This window comes from Chroicocephalus ridibundus, chromosome 6 (genome assembly GCF_963924245.1).
Source record: "Chroicocephalus ridibundus chromosome 6, bChrRid1.1, whole genome shotgun sequence".
Lineage (NCBI taxonomy): Eukaryota > Metazoa > Chordata > Aves > Charadriiformes > Laridae > Chroicocephalus > Chroicocephalus ridibundus.
Window position 1 is genome coordinate 15,501,269 of NC_086289.1, and position 17,487 is coordinate 15,518,755.

General features: G+C 42.2%; 1 protein-coding gene across 11 annotated transcripts in view; it reads left to right on the forward strand.

Moving 5' to 3' along the window:
* The window catches only part of BTRC (beta-transducin repeat containing E3 ubiquitin protein ligase), a 124,247-nt gene that overhangs the window by 97,037 nt on the left and 9,723 nt on the right, over nt 1-17,487 (forward strand). For all 11 annotated transcript variants that reach the window (XM_063337586.1, XM_063337590.1, XM_063337588.1 and 8 more), the window contains 8 exons: nt 1,756-1,942; nt 6,404-6,500; nt 7,394-7,531; nt 8,008-8,126; nt 10,477-10,726; nt 11,399-11,517; nt 15,715-15,825; nt 16,412-16,490. In XM_063337586.1, the coding sequence (XP_063193656.1) occupies nt 1,756-1,942; nt 6,404-6,500; nt 7,394-7,531; nt 8,008-8,126; nt 10,477-10,726; nt 11,399-11,517; nt 15,715-15,825; nt 16,412-16,490 (1,100 nt within the window). The remainder of the gene's footprint in view (nt 1-1,755; nt 1,943-6,403; nt 6,501-7,393; nt 7,532-8,007; nt 8,127-10,476; nt 10,727-11,398; nt 11,518-15,714; nt 15,826-16,411; nt 16,491-17,487) is intronic.

Below are 17,487 nucleotides of genomic sequence, written 5' to 3' on the forward strand. Positions count from 1 at the left end.
AGGTGAGGAAGCAGCGGGACACGATGTCCATGTCTGCCCTACCAAATTGCGGAATTCCTGCAAATTCTAGTTCACTTTCACTAAAACATTGTATCTCTCTTCCCACACATTGCTGTAGAGTCAATCTAAATTTACAAACGCTCTTTTTTTTTTCTTTCTTTAAAGAATTTTTTGTAGTGTCTGTGTATATCTTTTCAGATTAAATACATAATAAAGGCTGCTGATGCTTTTATTTTGCAGGTTGACATCTAATTTTGCATCTATAAAGATAAGAAATGTCAGGCCTCTCTCTGCACTCTGTGGTTGTGCATGGTATCATTCAGGTGCTTTTTCTGTGTATGAATGGCAGCATAAAACGTTGGGCAGAATGTCTCACCTAAAGTGTATTAGAAATGTAGGATGTCTGAAAGAAGCGAGAGGCGGCCTGCTGACTTTTCTCGTTTTCATGCATTGGGAGATAATTTTGAGATCTTTCGGTTAACAAAAACAAAGGTTGGGCCTTTTGTATCTGATGAACTCTGATCAGAATCAGCTGACTGCGCCCAGTTTGGGTTTGCAGAAGTATGGACATGTGACTGTAAAAATGCTCTTGCTACTTTTTTTTTTTCACCCTGTCACAAGCAAGACCTGGTCTTTGAGGCTGTTGTTTTAAAAGCAAGAAAAGACATATTTAACTCTGTCCCAAATGTGAACCAGAGGGAAGATGCATGAAATGCCAATCTGCCACGCTTCCTTTTTGGTTGGTTTGAAAGTTATGCCTGAGGGATAATGGGGTCTAAACTACAACTTTCACAAAGGCTCTGAAATTTGACCGGTGACGTGAGATAATCTCTCGATGGTGCGTCTCGCTTGTGAATTAAACAGCCTCCAACAGAACCTGTATTTGTGCAATATCTCATTTAAAAGGCATCTTATTTTTCTGAAGTCTTGCTGGTGATTAAATTTGAGTGGGTAAGAGCACATTTTTACTGGATACCTCCATCCAGTTAAGAAACGTAGCATAACCTTCCCTGGCCCCCAGCTACGCAGCCTTTACATGGGGCTGCTCAGTGCTAACCAGACAATTGCTTTACGTTGCACTCCAGCCATGTTGAAACAAAGCCAGTCCTGGTATTCACACCAAAAAATATTTGCAAATTGTACCATTTGGGTGCATATTTTTCCTCCACCCACTAAAATAAATGAAACTAGCAAACCTGCTTCACTTTCTTCTTACACAGCCTCTCCTTCCCTCTCCACTTTCCCTGTGCATCTGCATATCTTTCCCTCCCCCATGTCTAAAGGTACCACTACCCTTCAGGGCACACATTGGGAATATATATTTTTTTCTTCATTACGTTTAAAAGCTACTGCTTTAGCAAAAACAGCTTTTGAGCCGTTGGAACATGAGAACAGCTGTAGCAGTGAGATGAGAAATGGTCCTAATATAGAGAGATTTTGGGGGCTGCGTCGCTGAGTTGGAAATGCCATCCATAGAATATCCCCCTAGTGCTAAAACCCATCGAAATAGATTGGAATGACTTCTTGGATTCTTTATTATTTTTAATGACTTGTTGTGTTATATCCAAAGGAAGTTGGAGAACGCTGTTCACTCCTGAACTTCGCCGCAAATGCTCTTCTGTGCATTTGGTCCAGCTCTGCATGCAGAAGAGTAGATGGAAAGAGAGGGTATCTTTGTGCTATCAAGGGGAGTTGTTTTAAACTCCTTGTCTCCCCAGCAAATAATCCTTTTTTTCTTTTTTTTTCCTCCCCCAGCTCGGGGATTGGATCACATTGCTGAGAACATTCTGTCATACCTGGATGCCAAATCGTTGTGTGCTGCTGAGCTGGTGTGCAAGGAGTGGTACCGGGTGACGTCGGACGGCATGCTGTGGAAGAAGCTCATCGAGAGAATGGTCAGGACAGACTCCCTGTGGAGGGGCTTGTCAGAGAGGAGAGGATGGTGAGGAAACTGCATCTTCATCTCTTTTGCCCCCGTTCAGGACAGTAGGTGCTGTGTGTTCCAAACCGTGTTTGAAGAGGGTTATTTAGCACCCCGAAACATCATGCTGGTTCCAAACCTAACAGTTGCTTAAATCAAAAGTCAGAGGCTGGGGAGTTAAGGTATCATTTGTCTATGCGGGCAACGTGGGGGCTTTTTCCTCACCTTCCTCATCTGATCACGCTCTTATACCACTGTGACAAGTGAGATGCACAGACTGAGATTTTTACACCCAGCTGTCATTCAGTTCAAATTAAGAAGCTGTGTATGCCCCAGGGGAACACTAAACTAGTCAGCAGTTCGGAGCAGAAGAGCTTTTTTAGGGGTGGCAGTGGGGCAGCATGTGCTATGAATTAGTTGTTTCCTGATAGGTCTGTTTGTTTTCCTCAGCAGATTTTCACTATTAGATATCTGTTTAATTTTCAAACTGGAAGCTGAGGGTAGGTACCACGGAGAATAGGGGACTTTAGAAATGCAGATAGATTAGTTAATAATCATCTGGAATAGCCTTACTACAATGTGGGTCTCACTCAAGTTTGAAGCTGCTCTGTTAACATTTCATTAGAACTTTCCCTCTCAGGGGTATGTCCTTTAATACATAATTTTCTCTTCCAAGGGTGTCCCTAGGATGTTGGCAGAAAGGAAGCTGGGTATGAATATTTCATAAACAAGATAAAAGTGACAGCTCAGGCATTTTGGTTGCTATTAAAAAGAAAAAGATACAGAGTTGCAAACAAAGAGTCCAATTTAAGGTTAATTTTGTTATACTGTTTGTCTCAGGAAGTAAAGGATAGTAAATAAGGATTATGAAACGTCCTTTAAAAATAAATACTATGTTGATCTGCTTCCAACAGTGTGATGTTTATAAAAAGTGTAAAATAAACACAAGCATGACAGTGGTAACTTTTGCATCCATTTTAGTGCCTTGTTCTCTCCAGGGCTTCTGTTTTCACTCTGTATTGTTGAGGTCACAGTAAGTTCCAAAGAGAACCTTGAGAGGTTTAGTCCCTCCTGTTTCCCAAAGGCAGAGCCAGTTTTCTCTTAAGTCATGCCAGATGTTTGTCTAACTCGTTCTTAAAAACCTTCACTGATGAAGATTCCCCGGGCCATGCCTGGGCAAGCAATTCCACTGTTTCACTAACTTTAATGTTAGAAAGATATTCCTAAAATCTAGTCTGTCTTCCTAGGTACAGTTCGGCACGTTATGTTTAGCCTACACAGACACACAGGACAGTTGCTCATTCTCCTTTTTGCAGTAATCTTTTGCATGTTGGAAGATGATCGTGTTTCCTACATATTGGATGCACTAACTAACCATAATCCTGTGTTTCCTTGTCCTCTTGTCATTCCTGGTTTTCTTTGTTTAGATCCTCCCTGGTTACACTACTCCGTTCTTGGAGGATGGTGTAATCGGCTGGGTGTCTTACTTCTTCTGAGGCATCATCAGAGTTGGGTGGTGTGGGAAGCATTGCTTTGCATGCCATATAGAGGACGCTCCATTTTATGCTTTCCGATAGAACATGCGCTTTTTTTAAACCATGGTACAATACTGTTAGAAAACTTCTAGTTATTCTTTCTGTGGAAGTTCTGCTTAGCCATTATTTCTCATCATGCATGCTTGTGTTGTTACTAAGTGGTGAACTTGGCACTTGTCCATATCAAATTAGATTCTATTTATTGCTTGGTATTTCTCCATTTTGTCAGGAACATTACGAGTTTAATCATGTTGTCCAAAGTGCTTGTAGCTTCTCCTACCTTTAGTATCATTGGCCAGGGAATAAATGCACTCCCTGTTCCATTCTGTCATTAATGAAAATGCTCAATAATGACACATGTAGGATAGACTCCATGCGAGATCCCAGTTGACTGTTTGACAGTGCACCATCAGTAAACTGTGCTTTCCAGTCATTTCTGTGTCCACCCTTAAGCTTTTCCAAGATCGTACTTCTCTAACTAAGTCGCGAGAGTAGCCTGTGAGAAGAAATTGGGTCAGTTTAACATGGTGTATTCTGGATTGGTCATTGTTGCCTGTTGTTTGTGACCTTGTCATCTTCTAGGCGCTCATCTGATTGATGGTGTGCTCTAGAACACTGCCAAGCTGTCAAAGCTGTCAAAGTTGAGTTGGATGGTCCACCGTTCCCTTGGGTCTACCTTCTTCCCTTTTTTTTCAGTGCAAGAGCTACGTTTGTCTTTTCCCTGTTCTGTGGAACTTTAGCCATTCTCTACACTTTGTCAGAGATCATAGCTGATAGTTCTCCAGTTGCTCCCTCCAGATTTCGGAAATAACATTAGCACTGATCACTAGTCATACAGACACATGACATTGCTGAAAACCAGTTGCAAAATCCTGCTTCTCGCCTCAAAGGACAGGCACCCCCTGTTACTGCACCTCTTCTTCAGGTTTACACTGTGTCCTGGAGGTCACTTTGATACAACAGGAGCAAGTTGTGCCCGGTCTTTCCGATTGCCCTCTGATTAGCTCTGGAAGATACCACTCCAGGCACGGTGGGGTGGTTAAGAGAGGCAGACAAGAAATATCCAGTGTAATGTCATCTCTGCCATATAGAGCTTTATAGCTTAATAATCAGGCCCAGCGCTGTGCATGGCACAAGGAGGTGACTAACTGGACAGTTCAGAATGAGAGAGAGATGACTGGTGTTATTTGCTTACAGCTCCTCGCTTTGCACATGGGCTGCCTGATTTCAGCATTTGCAGCTCGTGGTTTACAGCAGAAACACCCAGTTCCGCAGCATGGTAGCCTTCACTGACAGCTTGTCGGGCAACAATAAGGGTTACGCAGATTTAGAGAAATATAAAACAGAAGCCCAAAATCTGGGCATGTTTGTGTCCATCTGAATACTTGATTGAATTGGCCAGTCATCAAAACCTGCAAACAATAGTTCCTTTTATCCCAGAGCCACAGCACAGCAGCCACTGGGAGCTGTGGAAATTCCAAGCAATCCTGAAGCTGAATTGTAAACAACTGACTCTACATGCAGCAAGGCAGGGCTTATAGGTAGCAACAAGACCTTGAATTAGGTCAGCTGGTAAAGTTGCAAACAACTGACAGCTTTTCAGGCACATAGGCTACTTACCCCAAGTCTTCCAGGATGTGTCCTAGGTATTATTTGTATCTCCAAAGCGGTTTTTGTCTCCCTGGGACAATAATTTTCATTTTCTTGTATGCACTTGCAGACTGGATCACAGTAAATAGGCAACCATCTAGTTAGCGGTTTGCCTGCATCCGTGTGTCTGTTCCTCACGTGTGTTTGTCCCCATACGAGTGGCTGCTGGTCATTGTATTTGAAGACTCAGATGATTGCTCTGTCCAAAGTAGAAAGCACCTTTCTCTCGTGTCACACTTAAAGTACTTTATTTAAAGAATTATCAAAAATTCCTTTCTTGAGCATTTGTTATTTTGTTCTTTAGTCCTGTAGTTTGCTACCACCTTATAACCTAAAAATTTTGGTACGTTGTTCTGATTTCCCTAGTTCAAGTATATCAGGGCAGCTAATGTACAGTCTCTCGAATGAGTTTCAAGGTATACTGTATGGAAAGGACAAGAAAGAAATGTGCTAGGAAGTATTGAACAATTAATTATGCCATAATGGAGCAAGGGAGGGAGAAGTGGAGAGCTGGCCCAGTATAAACTCTGTGCCTCTGATGCCAGGATTACACTCGGAGGCATTTGTGCCTCTCTCCATTTTGTGAGGCATGTTGCCAGGCAGAACAGCAGTTAGTACGCCCATGGTGGGGTTTACTAGCTTCCACACCGTGTTTGGTGGCTTCTTAACTTCAGGATGAGGAATTAAAGTTTTTTACACAGCAGGTAGTGATTGCCATTTACGGATTTTTTTTTTGGAGCAAAAATCTAGCTTGGGATATGAGTATTCCGAATCAGTGTTGAAATGAGGGAGGCACTACAGATGAAGTGTTGCTTACCAAAATATAGTAGTAGCAGTAAAATGTCCATGTACCAAAACTGAAATTGTTCCTGCTAATGCAGATAAAAGCTAACCTTGAAAGCATAGTGACTTTGAGGATTCCTTGTCTTCTTTCATTTTCTTTGTACACTTTATTTGAAAGGTGACCTCTGGTATGGGTATGTGTGTTGTGGGCATGAGCAATTCTCACCTCCTATTGAGTTGAATGGGCTCATGTCCATGATAGGTAATATATTTCCCTTCCCTAAGTGACTAGGCACAGATTTTTCATGAGTATTTCGGTGTCAAAATGCAACATTGACATGTTGCAGGGCAAACACACAAGAAACCACCCCGTGTTACTGAGTAAATGAGGTTTGACTATAAATCTATCTGTGCTTTTCAACAGTGGTTACCCATTTGTAAAATGCCAGGAGGAGCGTTCTCCAAAATGCTGAAACGTGATTTGTGTTCAGTGGAAGTGTTCTTTGTCTTCCAGGGGACAATATCTATTTAAAAATAAACCTCCTGATGGGACTGCACCACCCAACTCCTTCTACAGAGCACTTTACCCCAAAATTATACAGGACATAGAGGTAAGAAACAGCTTCCAGATGTGGTGGTGTTTGATGGTTTGGTTTTTTTTAATCTCCCTGATTTATTCATCATGCTGAAATTCTGAGAATATTTTGTTCGAGTGAAATATTTTGTTAAATCTGGTGTGTCTGTGTTTGTCTGGAGTTTGTAGATCTGGGATAGTTAAATAAAGTTCCAGGCTTCGCTGCTCCTTTAGAAGAGAGAGGATGAGCTGGATTGTTGAATGAGATGTTTGCAGATGCCGTCTAACGCCTTGCACGTCAGATGTCACAGCAGCACCTTCCCATCTTCATTTTCTCTGTTCCACAGTACTTTGCTCCACCCAGTGCAGATGAGACCTATTAAAATGTTACGGGGAGATACCAGGACCTGAGCCAGGGAGAAAGTGCATTCTAAAGACTGCAATCCTAAGACCCAGGGAAACAAGAAGCAGCTGAGCATGGCTGCTTTGTATCTAGTATGAGCCAAACGCCATGTTCTGGTAGCTTCCTAATGGCAAAAGCGGTGCTCAGGCACTGTTGCGACAGATTTGTATAAGCACTTAGCTAGAGCTCAACTGAGACTTTCTCTTCAGTTGTTTAGTTCTTGAGTCACAGGGGGTTAAAAGGTTGGAGATAGAAAAAAGCTTTTAAGTCACTTCTCTCTCACCATTCCAGATAACACAAACGAGTTTAGCCATGATATGTTTGCCAGGTTTTGGTCCATTTAATTGATTTTATTACGTGTGTTACGTCTTCTAGTCTACTAGAAAGCTGGTGTGTCATTGTCTGGTCCTGATTGCAGGAAAAAGTGTGAAGAAAAGTACCTGCTGTCTTCTCAAATAAGCAAAAAAGGGGGGAGATAGTTCCATGCTTTATTTTTACTTCTTTTTTGTCTCCTATCTCTCCTCAAGACAATAGAGTCAAACTGGCGGTGTGGAAGGCACAGTTTACAGAGGATCCACTGCCGAAGCGAGACAAGCAAAGGGGTTTATTGTTTACAGTATGATGATCAGAAGATAGTAAGTGGCCTACGAGACAATACTATTAAGGTGAGAACGCTCAAAAATGGCATACTGAAGGCATGCAATGTCTATGCCATAAATAATAGCGTCCTAATTTCAGTGACACCTACTCAGTCGCTTGTTAGTAACCTAGCCTGCTCCTTCTCCCATCTCACACCTGCACAACATGAATACCTCTCTTATCTGGCAAGAGAGACCCTGTTTTCTTACAGACAGACTTCGCTAGCAGAGGTTTTTGTCCATCAGTAATTACAGGCTGTGTAATTACTGTGCCCTGTACCCTGATGAGAAGAGTAAAACCGAAGTTCATAGTAAAGCCAGTAATATCAAAGATGTTAATGTATTGCACCAAAGAGCCTGTAGAAGACTACAGATGCCACTAAAGATGTTCTAACTGCACTATGGATGATGTGTTGTAGTAAAAAACAGACCAGTCAAACCAGTAGGTGCTGAAAGATGAAAACCTTGCTGAGCTGTCTGGTTTTGAATGTTTGCTATCGTAGATCTGGGATAAGAATACATTGGAATGCAAGCGAATTCTCACTGGACACACGGGTTCTGTCCTGTGCCTCCAGTACGATGAACGGGTGATCATTACTGGATCTTCGGACTCGACAGTCAGGTGCGTGCATATGATTTGGAGCTTTCTCTTGGCCTCTAAGATTTTAGCCTTGCAAGCTACTGAAATGATCTTTTCTTAAATGTGTGCTGTTCATTCGGTTCCATGAAGTAGTTCAGCATATTTGTTCAGGAGTGTACTGTCCTTGTTTATCAGATGTCCGTACAAATGGCTGTCAAGGAGAAATGAGAATCTAAGCAAAGGCCAGTCAAGGTCAAGATGACTTAGGAAGGCCATCTGGCATTTCACCAAGGTTTTGCATGTTTTGATACTCCCTGATAACGTTTTAAATTCTCTCAGAATAACTTTTTAAAAGTCGGTTGAAGTTTTTAAAGCAAGTTTGAAGGTTTAGTCATCCAGTGTCACTTAATTTTAACAAAAGATGTATGACACGATCTCCCGTGGCTTTTAATTAAATTTCAGCATGACGTTTCTTTTCATTCAGTCTTTCTAACCTTGCTTTCCTTCCAATCTCCAGCAAAAGGCTGGACACCTCAAGTCAGCACTTGTGGTGCATGTTGTGCAGATGTGACGTCCACTAGACATATTACGGGATCTCAGACCTGCAGTGTAAATACAGGCACATATCAGTTAGTGAATTGCAATATGAACTTGGATGTGAAGGAGCAAGTCTGTCTTCTCCATGTTGTTATGTATTCTCTTCTTGTCAGAGTACAAACAATGCCCGCGCAGTGAAGTTACAGGCAACAAAAGGCTGTGTCAGTGGCCTTTTCTGAAGCTATTAGCATGCGTTCCTATGGCTGCAAGCTCCTCATGGTTATCACCGTGCTTGCATGTAAACTACCACTGTTAAGCTAATAACCATTAAATTTAGTTCCTGATGTGTGTTGCATGCAGTCTTGTATTACTGCTAGATTTTGGGGTCCTACCATTATTAAGAATCCAGAATTTCGGCAACACCACCTGCCTGGAGACAGCGTGGGAACTGCACTGTGCTAAACAGGTCGCAGAAGAGAGGCTGATTTCTGTAACAAGCGCTATCCATATCCATATCAGGCCAGGCAGGCCAAATTGCAGACTGGCTACTTGCCCAGAAATACTTTGTTTCCCACTGTATCTATAAATGTTTGTGCAGACCCCAGAGGCACATAGGATGCATCACTTTTATCCTTGGGTCTCCTCAGGAAGAGGGGCTTCATCCAATAGACAGTACAGATGGGCTCTTAATGCTTCTGAGATCTCAGGGATGCACTTGTCCAAAGAAGTCAGTAGGTCTCCAGCTCCTGTTCAGTTTGGCAACCCTGTCTGCAAACTGCTCCTATGTTAATGGCTCAGGTCTTTAGTCTGTGAGTTTTCCTCCTTTGCATTTTGTAATTGGAATGTAGTTGTCTTTCTCATTTATAGTCTATAAGTTGCTGCACTTCAGCCTCCATAAGTTAGAAAATAAGACATTAGAAGTCTTTCTCACATCGTGCCTTTTCTTACTGCGCACCTTATTGGCAGAGGAAGATTTTAACTTCTGCAACGCCTGATGTGCCTGATGGTACAGCCATTTTCTGCTGTCACATACTGTATCTGGGACACAAATGTGATAGTGTGAAAAGAAATCTCTTTGTGGAGAGTAAAAGAAGTTTGCCAACAGAATAGCCCAAAAGAAACATTTTTAAGCCTTAAAATCTTCATTTCAAGTCCTAGAAGTTCTGTATGAAGCCTTTGTCTAACTTCCATCTTAAATTATCTTTCAGCTGAAGCAGTTGGTTCCACTAACATTAAATTGACATAAATGCTCTGTCTTAATTTGGGTATTCAGCACATTCCTGGGATGTGGCTGTGTACTGGATGCACTGCAGGGTAAATGCAATTCCTGGTGCAACTTGTGACAATTACTTATATTTGTTTGAAAAGCATTATCTTGTCTTCTGCTTCTGCTTTGAGTTGATAGTCCTGTGAGAGGGGTCAAAAATTTAACCCGTCACTGAAGTTGCTTCTCCACAGGTCATGATTAAGTACTCATTGACTGGAAATGGAGTGTGTGGTAGGCTGACAGAACCAGGAAACATCAGTCTTTAAGGCTATCAATCTCATACCTTTCCTCAGCACTAAATTCCCTTAATTAAAGAATGCTTTTTTCCTGGATGGGTTATTTTTATGGTGTTAACTGCATTGCAGGGTTTTTGGCTGCTGGACTGTCTCGATGTATGCATAACCAACAGGTTTATATAATACATCTTTTAATGAACTATTTAATAGATGTAGATATAACTTGTGGTGGTTGATTCTCTAATATTGCTAGAGAGTCAATTACCCCTCCCCATCCCTCTCTTGCTCTGCAGAAAATCCACTGTACAGTTTTCTAACTCTCTTCTCTCTGGTTTGAAATGTGAATCTTTAGGGTGTGGGACGTGAATGCGGGCGAGATGCTGAATACGCTGATTCACCACTGCGAAGCAGTACTGCACCTACGCTTCAATAACGGCATGATGGTGACATGTTCCAAAGACCGTTCCATTGCCGTGTGGGACATGGCTTCACCAACAGACATCACCCTGAGGAGGGTGCTAGTAGGGCACCGAGCTGCCGTCAACGTAGTGGACTTTGATGACAAGTACATTGTATCAGCATCAGGTGACAGAACTATAAAGGTGAGGTGTTTTTATTTGCAGCGCTGGGCTATTCAATAACCAAGAGCAGTGACCAGACAGGGAAGATGGTTCTTGTCAGTTATCACACAGATCTTCCTTTAGAAGTTCTTCCGGCTGCTCATTTCCACTTGTTCCTCCTCTGTTGAGCTTGCACAACTTGTTTACAGACCTCTATGGCAAATCAGATCCAGGTACAGATGTAGTTGAAAAAGGACTTTTTTTTAATGTGTTCTTTTTCGACTTGACCACTCCCGTGATCAGTTTCAGCATCAGTCACTCAAACAGTTGTCAGAGGGCAGCATGGGGGCAGAAGTGAAGGTGAGTGGATAGGAGTCACTTAAGTGCTACTGCTATGATCCCAATTTGCAGCATTAAAACTGAGGAAAATCAAGATCTTGTGCAGACTAAATCATAGCCCAAGAGTGCTAAAGCCTGATATTGGAAGCTAATGCTCATATGGTGTGGCAAAAATCTGTGTACCGTGACCCAAGCTGCTAACAGTTGCAGACTATAGTCACAAGTCATCAAGGGGTAACTTTCCCAGTCTTAATGATAGCATCTTCAATTAAGAGCATTCTGGATGCACCTTTATATCATACAGATACCAGCTTTTATTAGTCTCTTCTTAATAATTTTGTCTCTGTGTGGTTCCCTCCCCCCTTCCTGTCACAGGTATGGAACACTAGTACCTGCGAATTTGTGCGCACCTTAAATGGCCACAAACGAGGCATTGCATGTCTGCAGTACAGAGACAGGCTAGTAGTGAGCGGCTCTTCAGATAATACTATCAGGTGAGAGACTATCAGAGTTCTGTGCAAGCACGTTGTCTCCGATTCCCTGGGATGCGCAGAGGTTAGGCAACTGAAGTGCTCTGTACCCTTGTCGTCCTTGAAATATGCTTTCTTTGGTATAGAACACTGAGAACTACTGGAAAGAGATATTAGAAGTCTGTTTTACTGTGTTGTCTTTCATCCTCTATATCTCAGGAGTCCCATACTAATCAACAAGTTGCATTGCTGTGACAATTCTGGTGTATGAAAGAGCTGGCAAGTACCACTTTCTATGATGTCCTCTTGTGATATTTTAATTGGGCTATGTGTCTAGTTAAAGGGGTCAGATTTGCAGTAAGAGGCATTTAATCCTCTGCAGAAATCCTCCTGGGCTCTCGCCAAGCTCTTCTTGTGGTACTTGGCACCTGGTTAAGTTTGGAACAGCTGGTTTAGAGCATGAAGTTCAGTTTGCTGCCTTTTGCACTCCTCCAGCTGCCCTGGTTGCAATCTGAGATTTAACTCCTTGTATCAGGAGCCAGGATTTCTCCCTACATCCTGCAGCTGCTGGCAGAGGGATGTCGCACTAATCTCGGGTGTGTGGAGCGGGCTTGAATAGTAGTGTTCATGACATAGTGAAATGTCTCTGTCGTGCAAGCAGCAGTAAGGGTAATCTCCCTTTGCTCTTTGTCATTGCTTTAAATAATTGCCTGCCTCCTGATGAAAGCTGGACAGCGTAAGCAGAAACCCTTCACTTCGCGTGTCAGTATCAGGGAGAATGATTCGTGCGACTGTTTGCCTGTGAACTTTGCTTGCAACATGCTGCCTCTCCCAGCTTTGCATTCCGTAGGAAAATGGCGGTCCTTTGGTTGACATCACCAGGTCATTGTGCCAGGTTTAGTATAGGGCTGTCTGAGACCATGACCAGGAGACCTGGAACTCTCTCTCTCCTAATCAGGGCAAAAAGTATTATGGGCATTGTGTAAGAGGAGCAGCACTTACATATGGTGAGAACTCCTGCACTTCAAATAGAGAAAAATAACCCTCTGCAATTGTACTATGAAACTTGGTCTCAGAATTAGAGTAAGAAATAGTTAAATATTACAGCAGTTAGGGAAGGATCTAAAATACTACTTGCAATGCTAATAAAAATAAATGTCAAGATAGTGATAACGCTAAAGAGGAATACAGTTACTTTTATGCTTACATTGGACAAAATCCCTAGTTGACAGATAAATTGTGCTAGAATTTCAGGAATCTTGGCAGTGAATCTTAATGGAAGTCAAGTTTGGCAGCTGTGTGGGCAAGGCACAAGACTTACCTGGTCACATTGTTTTCTTCCGGCCATTAGCAGAGGGCACAAGTCAGTGGAAGGGTGATTAAGAAAGGGCAGGTTACTAAGTCATCCTTATGGGTGGCATGGTGCTTTGTATGTTTGATTTTAATCCACTGTAAAATGCCAGACATTGTGTGTTGGCCTTTAGTAGAGGCTGCCTCCTGATGCAGAATTTGAAGTTCAGCATTCCTCAGCTGCAGGGAAACTTTTTTCCAAAAGATGACTCTGATGTCTAGTTTTGCAACTGCAAATGTAAGGACATGTGAAGTAGCTGAGTAATCAATAAATCAATATCTTTCTTCTATAGGGAGACTCCATGTATAAAAATTATTTTAGCTTTGTTTTAGGTCAGAAATTTCACCAGGGCGAGAGGACACAGCTACATAGGCATCGTTATCATTGTGCCTATTTCTATCTGGTAGAAACTGGTCCATCAAGTTTAATCCAATCACTTCAGTATTTTATCCTCTGTGGCTGAAGTTCTTAATTGCTACAGACAAGCATGGTATAGAAAAGAGGGGAGGGGAAAACCCAGAATTTGGAGCAAGAAAATAGAATCAGACTATATCATCTTGGGTTAGTTTTTAAATGAGCTGTTGATTTGCATTCAACCTCCAGTGTGTTCACACACGGGCATCTGATACTGGACTGTTCAGGCGACAGCATTCTCTCTAGGAGATGCGGATTCAGGCTCACCTGCCTTCTGCACATCTTCCAGCTCTGCCAGGACTTCAAGTGAATTAAAGATTGAGATAATTGCAGATCTCCCTTTACTTCCAGAAGTTCTCCCAAAGCTATAGGAATGAAGAGTGGTAGCGGTTGTGACTGCGTACACTTCATAGTGATTTTCTTTAGTTCGTTCTCAAGCCTTCAGAGTAGTTCTCTTACTATTTGGTCCTTTGACTATTTAAAGAAGTAGAAATTTTAAAAGGCTATCAAATCTGGGACGTACCCTTGGCAAGATTCTGCTCTTACATAGCAGTTATCCCTTTTATACATGAAGGCCCTAGAATCTCTTCTAATCCCATTCAGATTCAGGTAAAACCTGAAACTGGACCTGAAAATACAGACCTGAATTAGTGTGATGCAGCCTTCCAGAGCTGCTGGCAGTCTTAGGATTGATGGCAAGGAATGGAAACACATGGCATGAAAGTTCCTGGCACAAGATTGCTCTTCAGACCTTTCTGCACTAGTTCATTTCTGGCACTGTCCATCCTCTTTACAGTCCTTGAGAGACTTTATGCTGTCTGACCAGGCAGACTGCCTTTGGCTGACCTTTGCCATGGAGTTGCTTGCTCTGACCTTGACTGGTGTGCTGGTACTCGTGGAAACTATTGGGATCTTCACAGATTCCTGAAAGATCAACTTCATGGGTTGAACAATCACCTTGTCCTCCTCATTGGCCTCAAATGTGTGCATAGACAAATCCTTTCCCAGTTCTACAGTAACGGAAGAGTTGTTTGTTCCTCTGTTGTCCAAAGCGAGAGCAGCTTGTCGTGGTAGGACAGCTGCAATCATTATCCACCAACCTTGGACACACATCCACTGGGTTTGCCCTGTTGCCTGGGGGACCTCAGGAGTAAAATGTGTGGGGACAATTTATCTCTTTCTTTATCCATCTCTTAAGGAAAACTGACCTGACCCCTCGGCAGCTGTGCTGCTTCGAGATGTGTCACCCAGAGAAATTCCATGAACCGCCCATATTTCTCACTACTGGGAAGTTCATGTCATCCTGAACGCTAATTGAATAAGTATTTAAGAACACTCGTGGCTGCATTCTTTCAGCTGTGTGTCAGGGAGCCACAGCAGATACTGCTGTGAAAAGATTCCTGTATGAGCAGAGCCTGTCTCAGCCAGAGGTGGAACACGTCAAAGAATTTCAGTTCTTGCAGGCAAATAAACCTTCGTTATTCATGGTGATTGGAAGTCATGTCAAAGAGCTGACAAAAGTATGGAAAGCAAATAGACTTACTTCATAACTGTTTCGAGCGTTTCTTAAATATTTTTCAAGGTAGTGTGTAAGTGTAAAAAATTATGTATTTTAATTTATTCTCCATGCTAAAAATCCTTCACAAAGCCCAAAACTGTGGGATATTTACAGTTGAGAGAATAACGCATTGCTGGGTCTCTTACTGGGATAAGATACTGTGTACTGGTTTTTGGTGCCAGAACTTTTTTAAAACATTGTATTATTAGAAACAGTTATCAGAGAGCTACAGGAATTATTTGAGAGCAAGAAAGAAATGCATTACAAAATAATAAACATAGAGTGCCCTTTTTAGCTTATGCATAAGATGCCTAGATTACAGCATAAACATACCTTCAGTGGGAGAAATGTCAAATAAAAAGGGCTTGTTAATTCTTGTACCTTGTGTTGATGTCTTAATTTGCCTGATGGTCGTCTCCAAATCAGAAATAGGCGTGTGGGGGTACAGAAAGGGGCGCATGCTCTGTAAAGGTGATCATACCCTTTGGAACAAGCTGCCAAGGGGATTGGTATTTCTCCCTCTCTTAATGTCTTAAAATCAAGGCAGGATACTTTTATGAAAAATCAACTTCAGTAAAATAAAGTTAGGAGGCTCACTGGGAAGATAACTGGGAGGTATCCTGCGTTACCGGAGCAGTAGATAACTAGACACAACTGGTCTTACAGTGTTTGGATCTCTGACTTATTTCCCATGTGATACTGTAACATACCAGGGTCATGTTGAAAAGCATGCATCCGCTTAACAGCGAGAAAAGGAGTGGTGAATGTAGTTTGTTTTGTATCGTTTCATCGTAATCTTTATTTCCAAGTTTCTATTAACTGCAAGCAAAAACCAAATGTTTCGTTGCAACGGTCAGATGTTCAAAAATTCTCAATGCTTCTTTATGCTCTCTTGCAGGCTGTGGGATATCGAGTGTGGGGCATGTTTACGAGTACTGGAAGGCCATGAAGAGTTGGTGAGATGCATACGCTTTGATAACAAGAGGATAGTCAGTGGAGCATATGATGGGTGAGGCTGTCAGTGCAGACAATACCTTGTCTGTCTCAGTGTCTCACATCCCACTTTGCTGTATCTTCCTTATAAATATTAGACTCCTTGTCTGTCATACCAAGAGGACCTTTGCATGGCCAGTAAATCAGGCCCACGCTACGATGTATACCTTTTTCTCATCCTTTGAAATAAGTCAGTGTGATTTGATGTATGTGGTCCGGTTCTTTAGCTTATAAGAATATCTGACCGACTCAACCTGAAACCTCTCCTAGCTGAACCACTAGTAAGAACAATCTTTCCCATCTGTGGTTACGTCTTCTGGACCGTTTGCCATTGCAGACTGGGCGTCTGCACTCCCACGTGTTTCTGTTAGTTATTACCACCTGCTTTTTGTATGTTTTACTTCGTCGACATCATTTTTTTTCCCATTAAGCTCTGTAAGCTTTACCAAGGGGAAGTGCAAGAACCAGGTCTCAAGAGCAGGGTTGCTGTAATTTTCCTTGAACTGGTGTATTAGCTAAGCTGTACTAACAGTTAATTTTTTCTGTGAGCACTCTTTTCGCTTTAACAGAGCCGTGGTGTTTGTCTATTTTTTCACTACCAGGAAAATTAAAGTATGGGATCTTGTGGCTGCTTTAGACCCTCGTGCTCCAGCAGGGACCCTCTGCTTGCGAACCCTTGTGGTAAGAGCTTTCGGTAGGGGTGGTGTAGGGGACAGAAAAGTGTGCTTGATCGGGGCTATCTTGAGCCATGAAAACTCAAGTCAGCTTAGCCCCAGTCTACAGGATCTAGAAATCATTTCTAGAAGTCTGGTTTCCTTGGGTGTCCAACTTTTTCCTTAATGTTGCAAGCTGTAAAGCATTAAAAGTTAGAACCTGTGGAGTTTTTGCTTACTTTTTAACAGTTTTGTTCTGTGATTTGAAGTTAATAACTAAATCAATTTTTAAGACTTGTCCTTGGAATCCATGTGCCAGTGGGTTTACATTAACCTGTGTGTACCTGATGATGTAGTAATAAGTTGTCTGAATTGTTGTCATGAAATTTCTTAAAGAAAATTAGTACATTCCAAATTCGAGGAACAAGAACAAAAACACCCTCGGGATTGCTTTCAGCTGGCTTTTGTGTGTTTAAGGAAAAAGCAGGTAAGGACTGGAACAGACAGTAAAATTGCCTTGTCCTTAAACAGCAATTAGTACTTTCATGCTGTCCATTGGTATTTAGTGCAGGTTTGATGATGGCGTGGTTAAAATGTCATTGTGTGAGCGTTAACAACATTCACAGTCATGCTTAATAGTGGCTCTGCACTGGTCTTATAATAATGTGAGAAAGTTGTGAGAAAAATGGCAGTACAGCCAAGGTCGTGGGATGGTTCCTGGAAGCATTCCTCCATCACATTCACCCCAAAGAACTTGCACTGTTGCTGCTCTGACAGCAGTTGCCCTGGGGGTAAAGGAAGATTTCAGTCTAGTACCAAATTGCCATTGAAGAAGTACTAAATTTATTTATTTTTTAGATGAGAAATGTTTGAGTAGTGTTGGAGTTGGTGTATGTTAGACCTTTTCCTGCTGCGGCGTGTGACTGTAGTCTGTGCTCTAAACCAAGCCCATGCTGAGGCTGTCTGATTCTCTAAAAGCGTGGTTACCTCTCACCAGCTGAGCTGTGCTAGCTGACCTTCTGCAC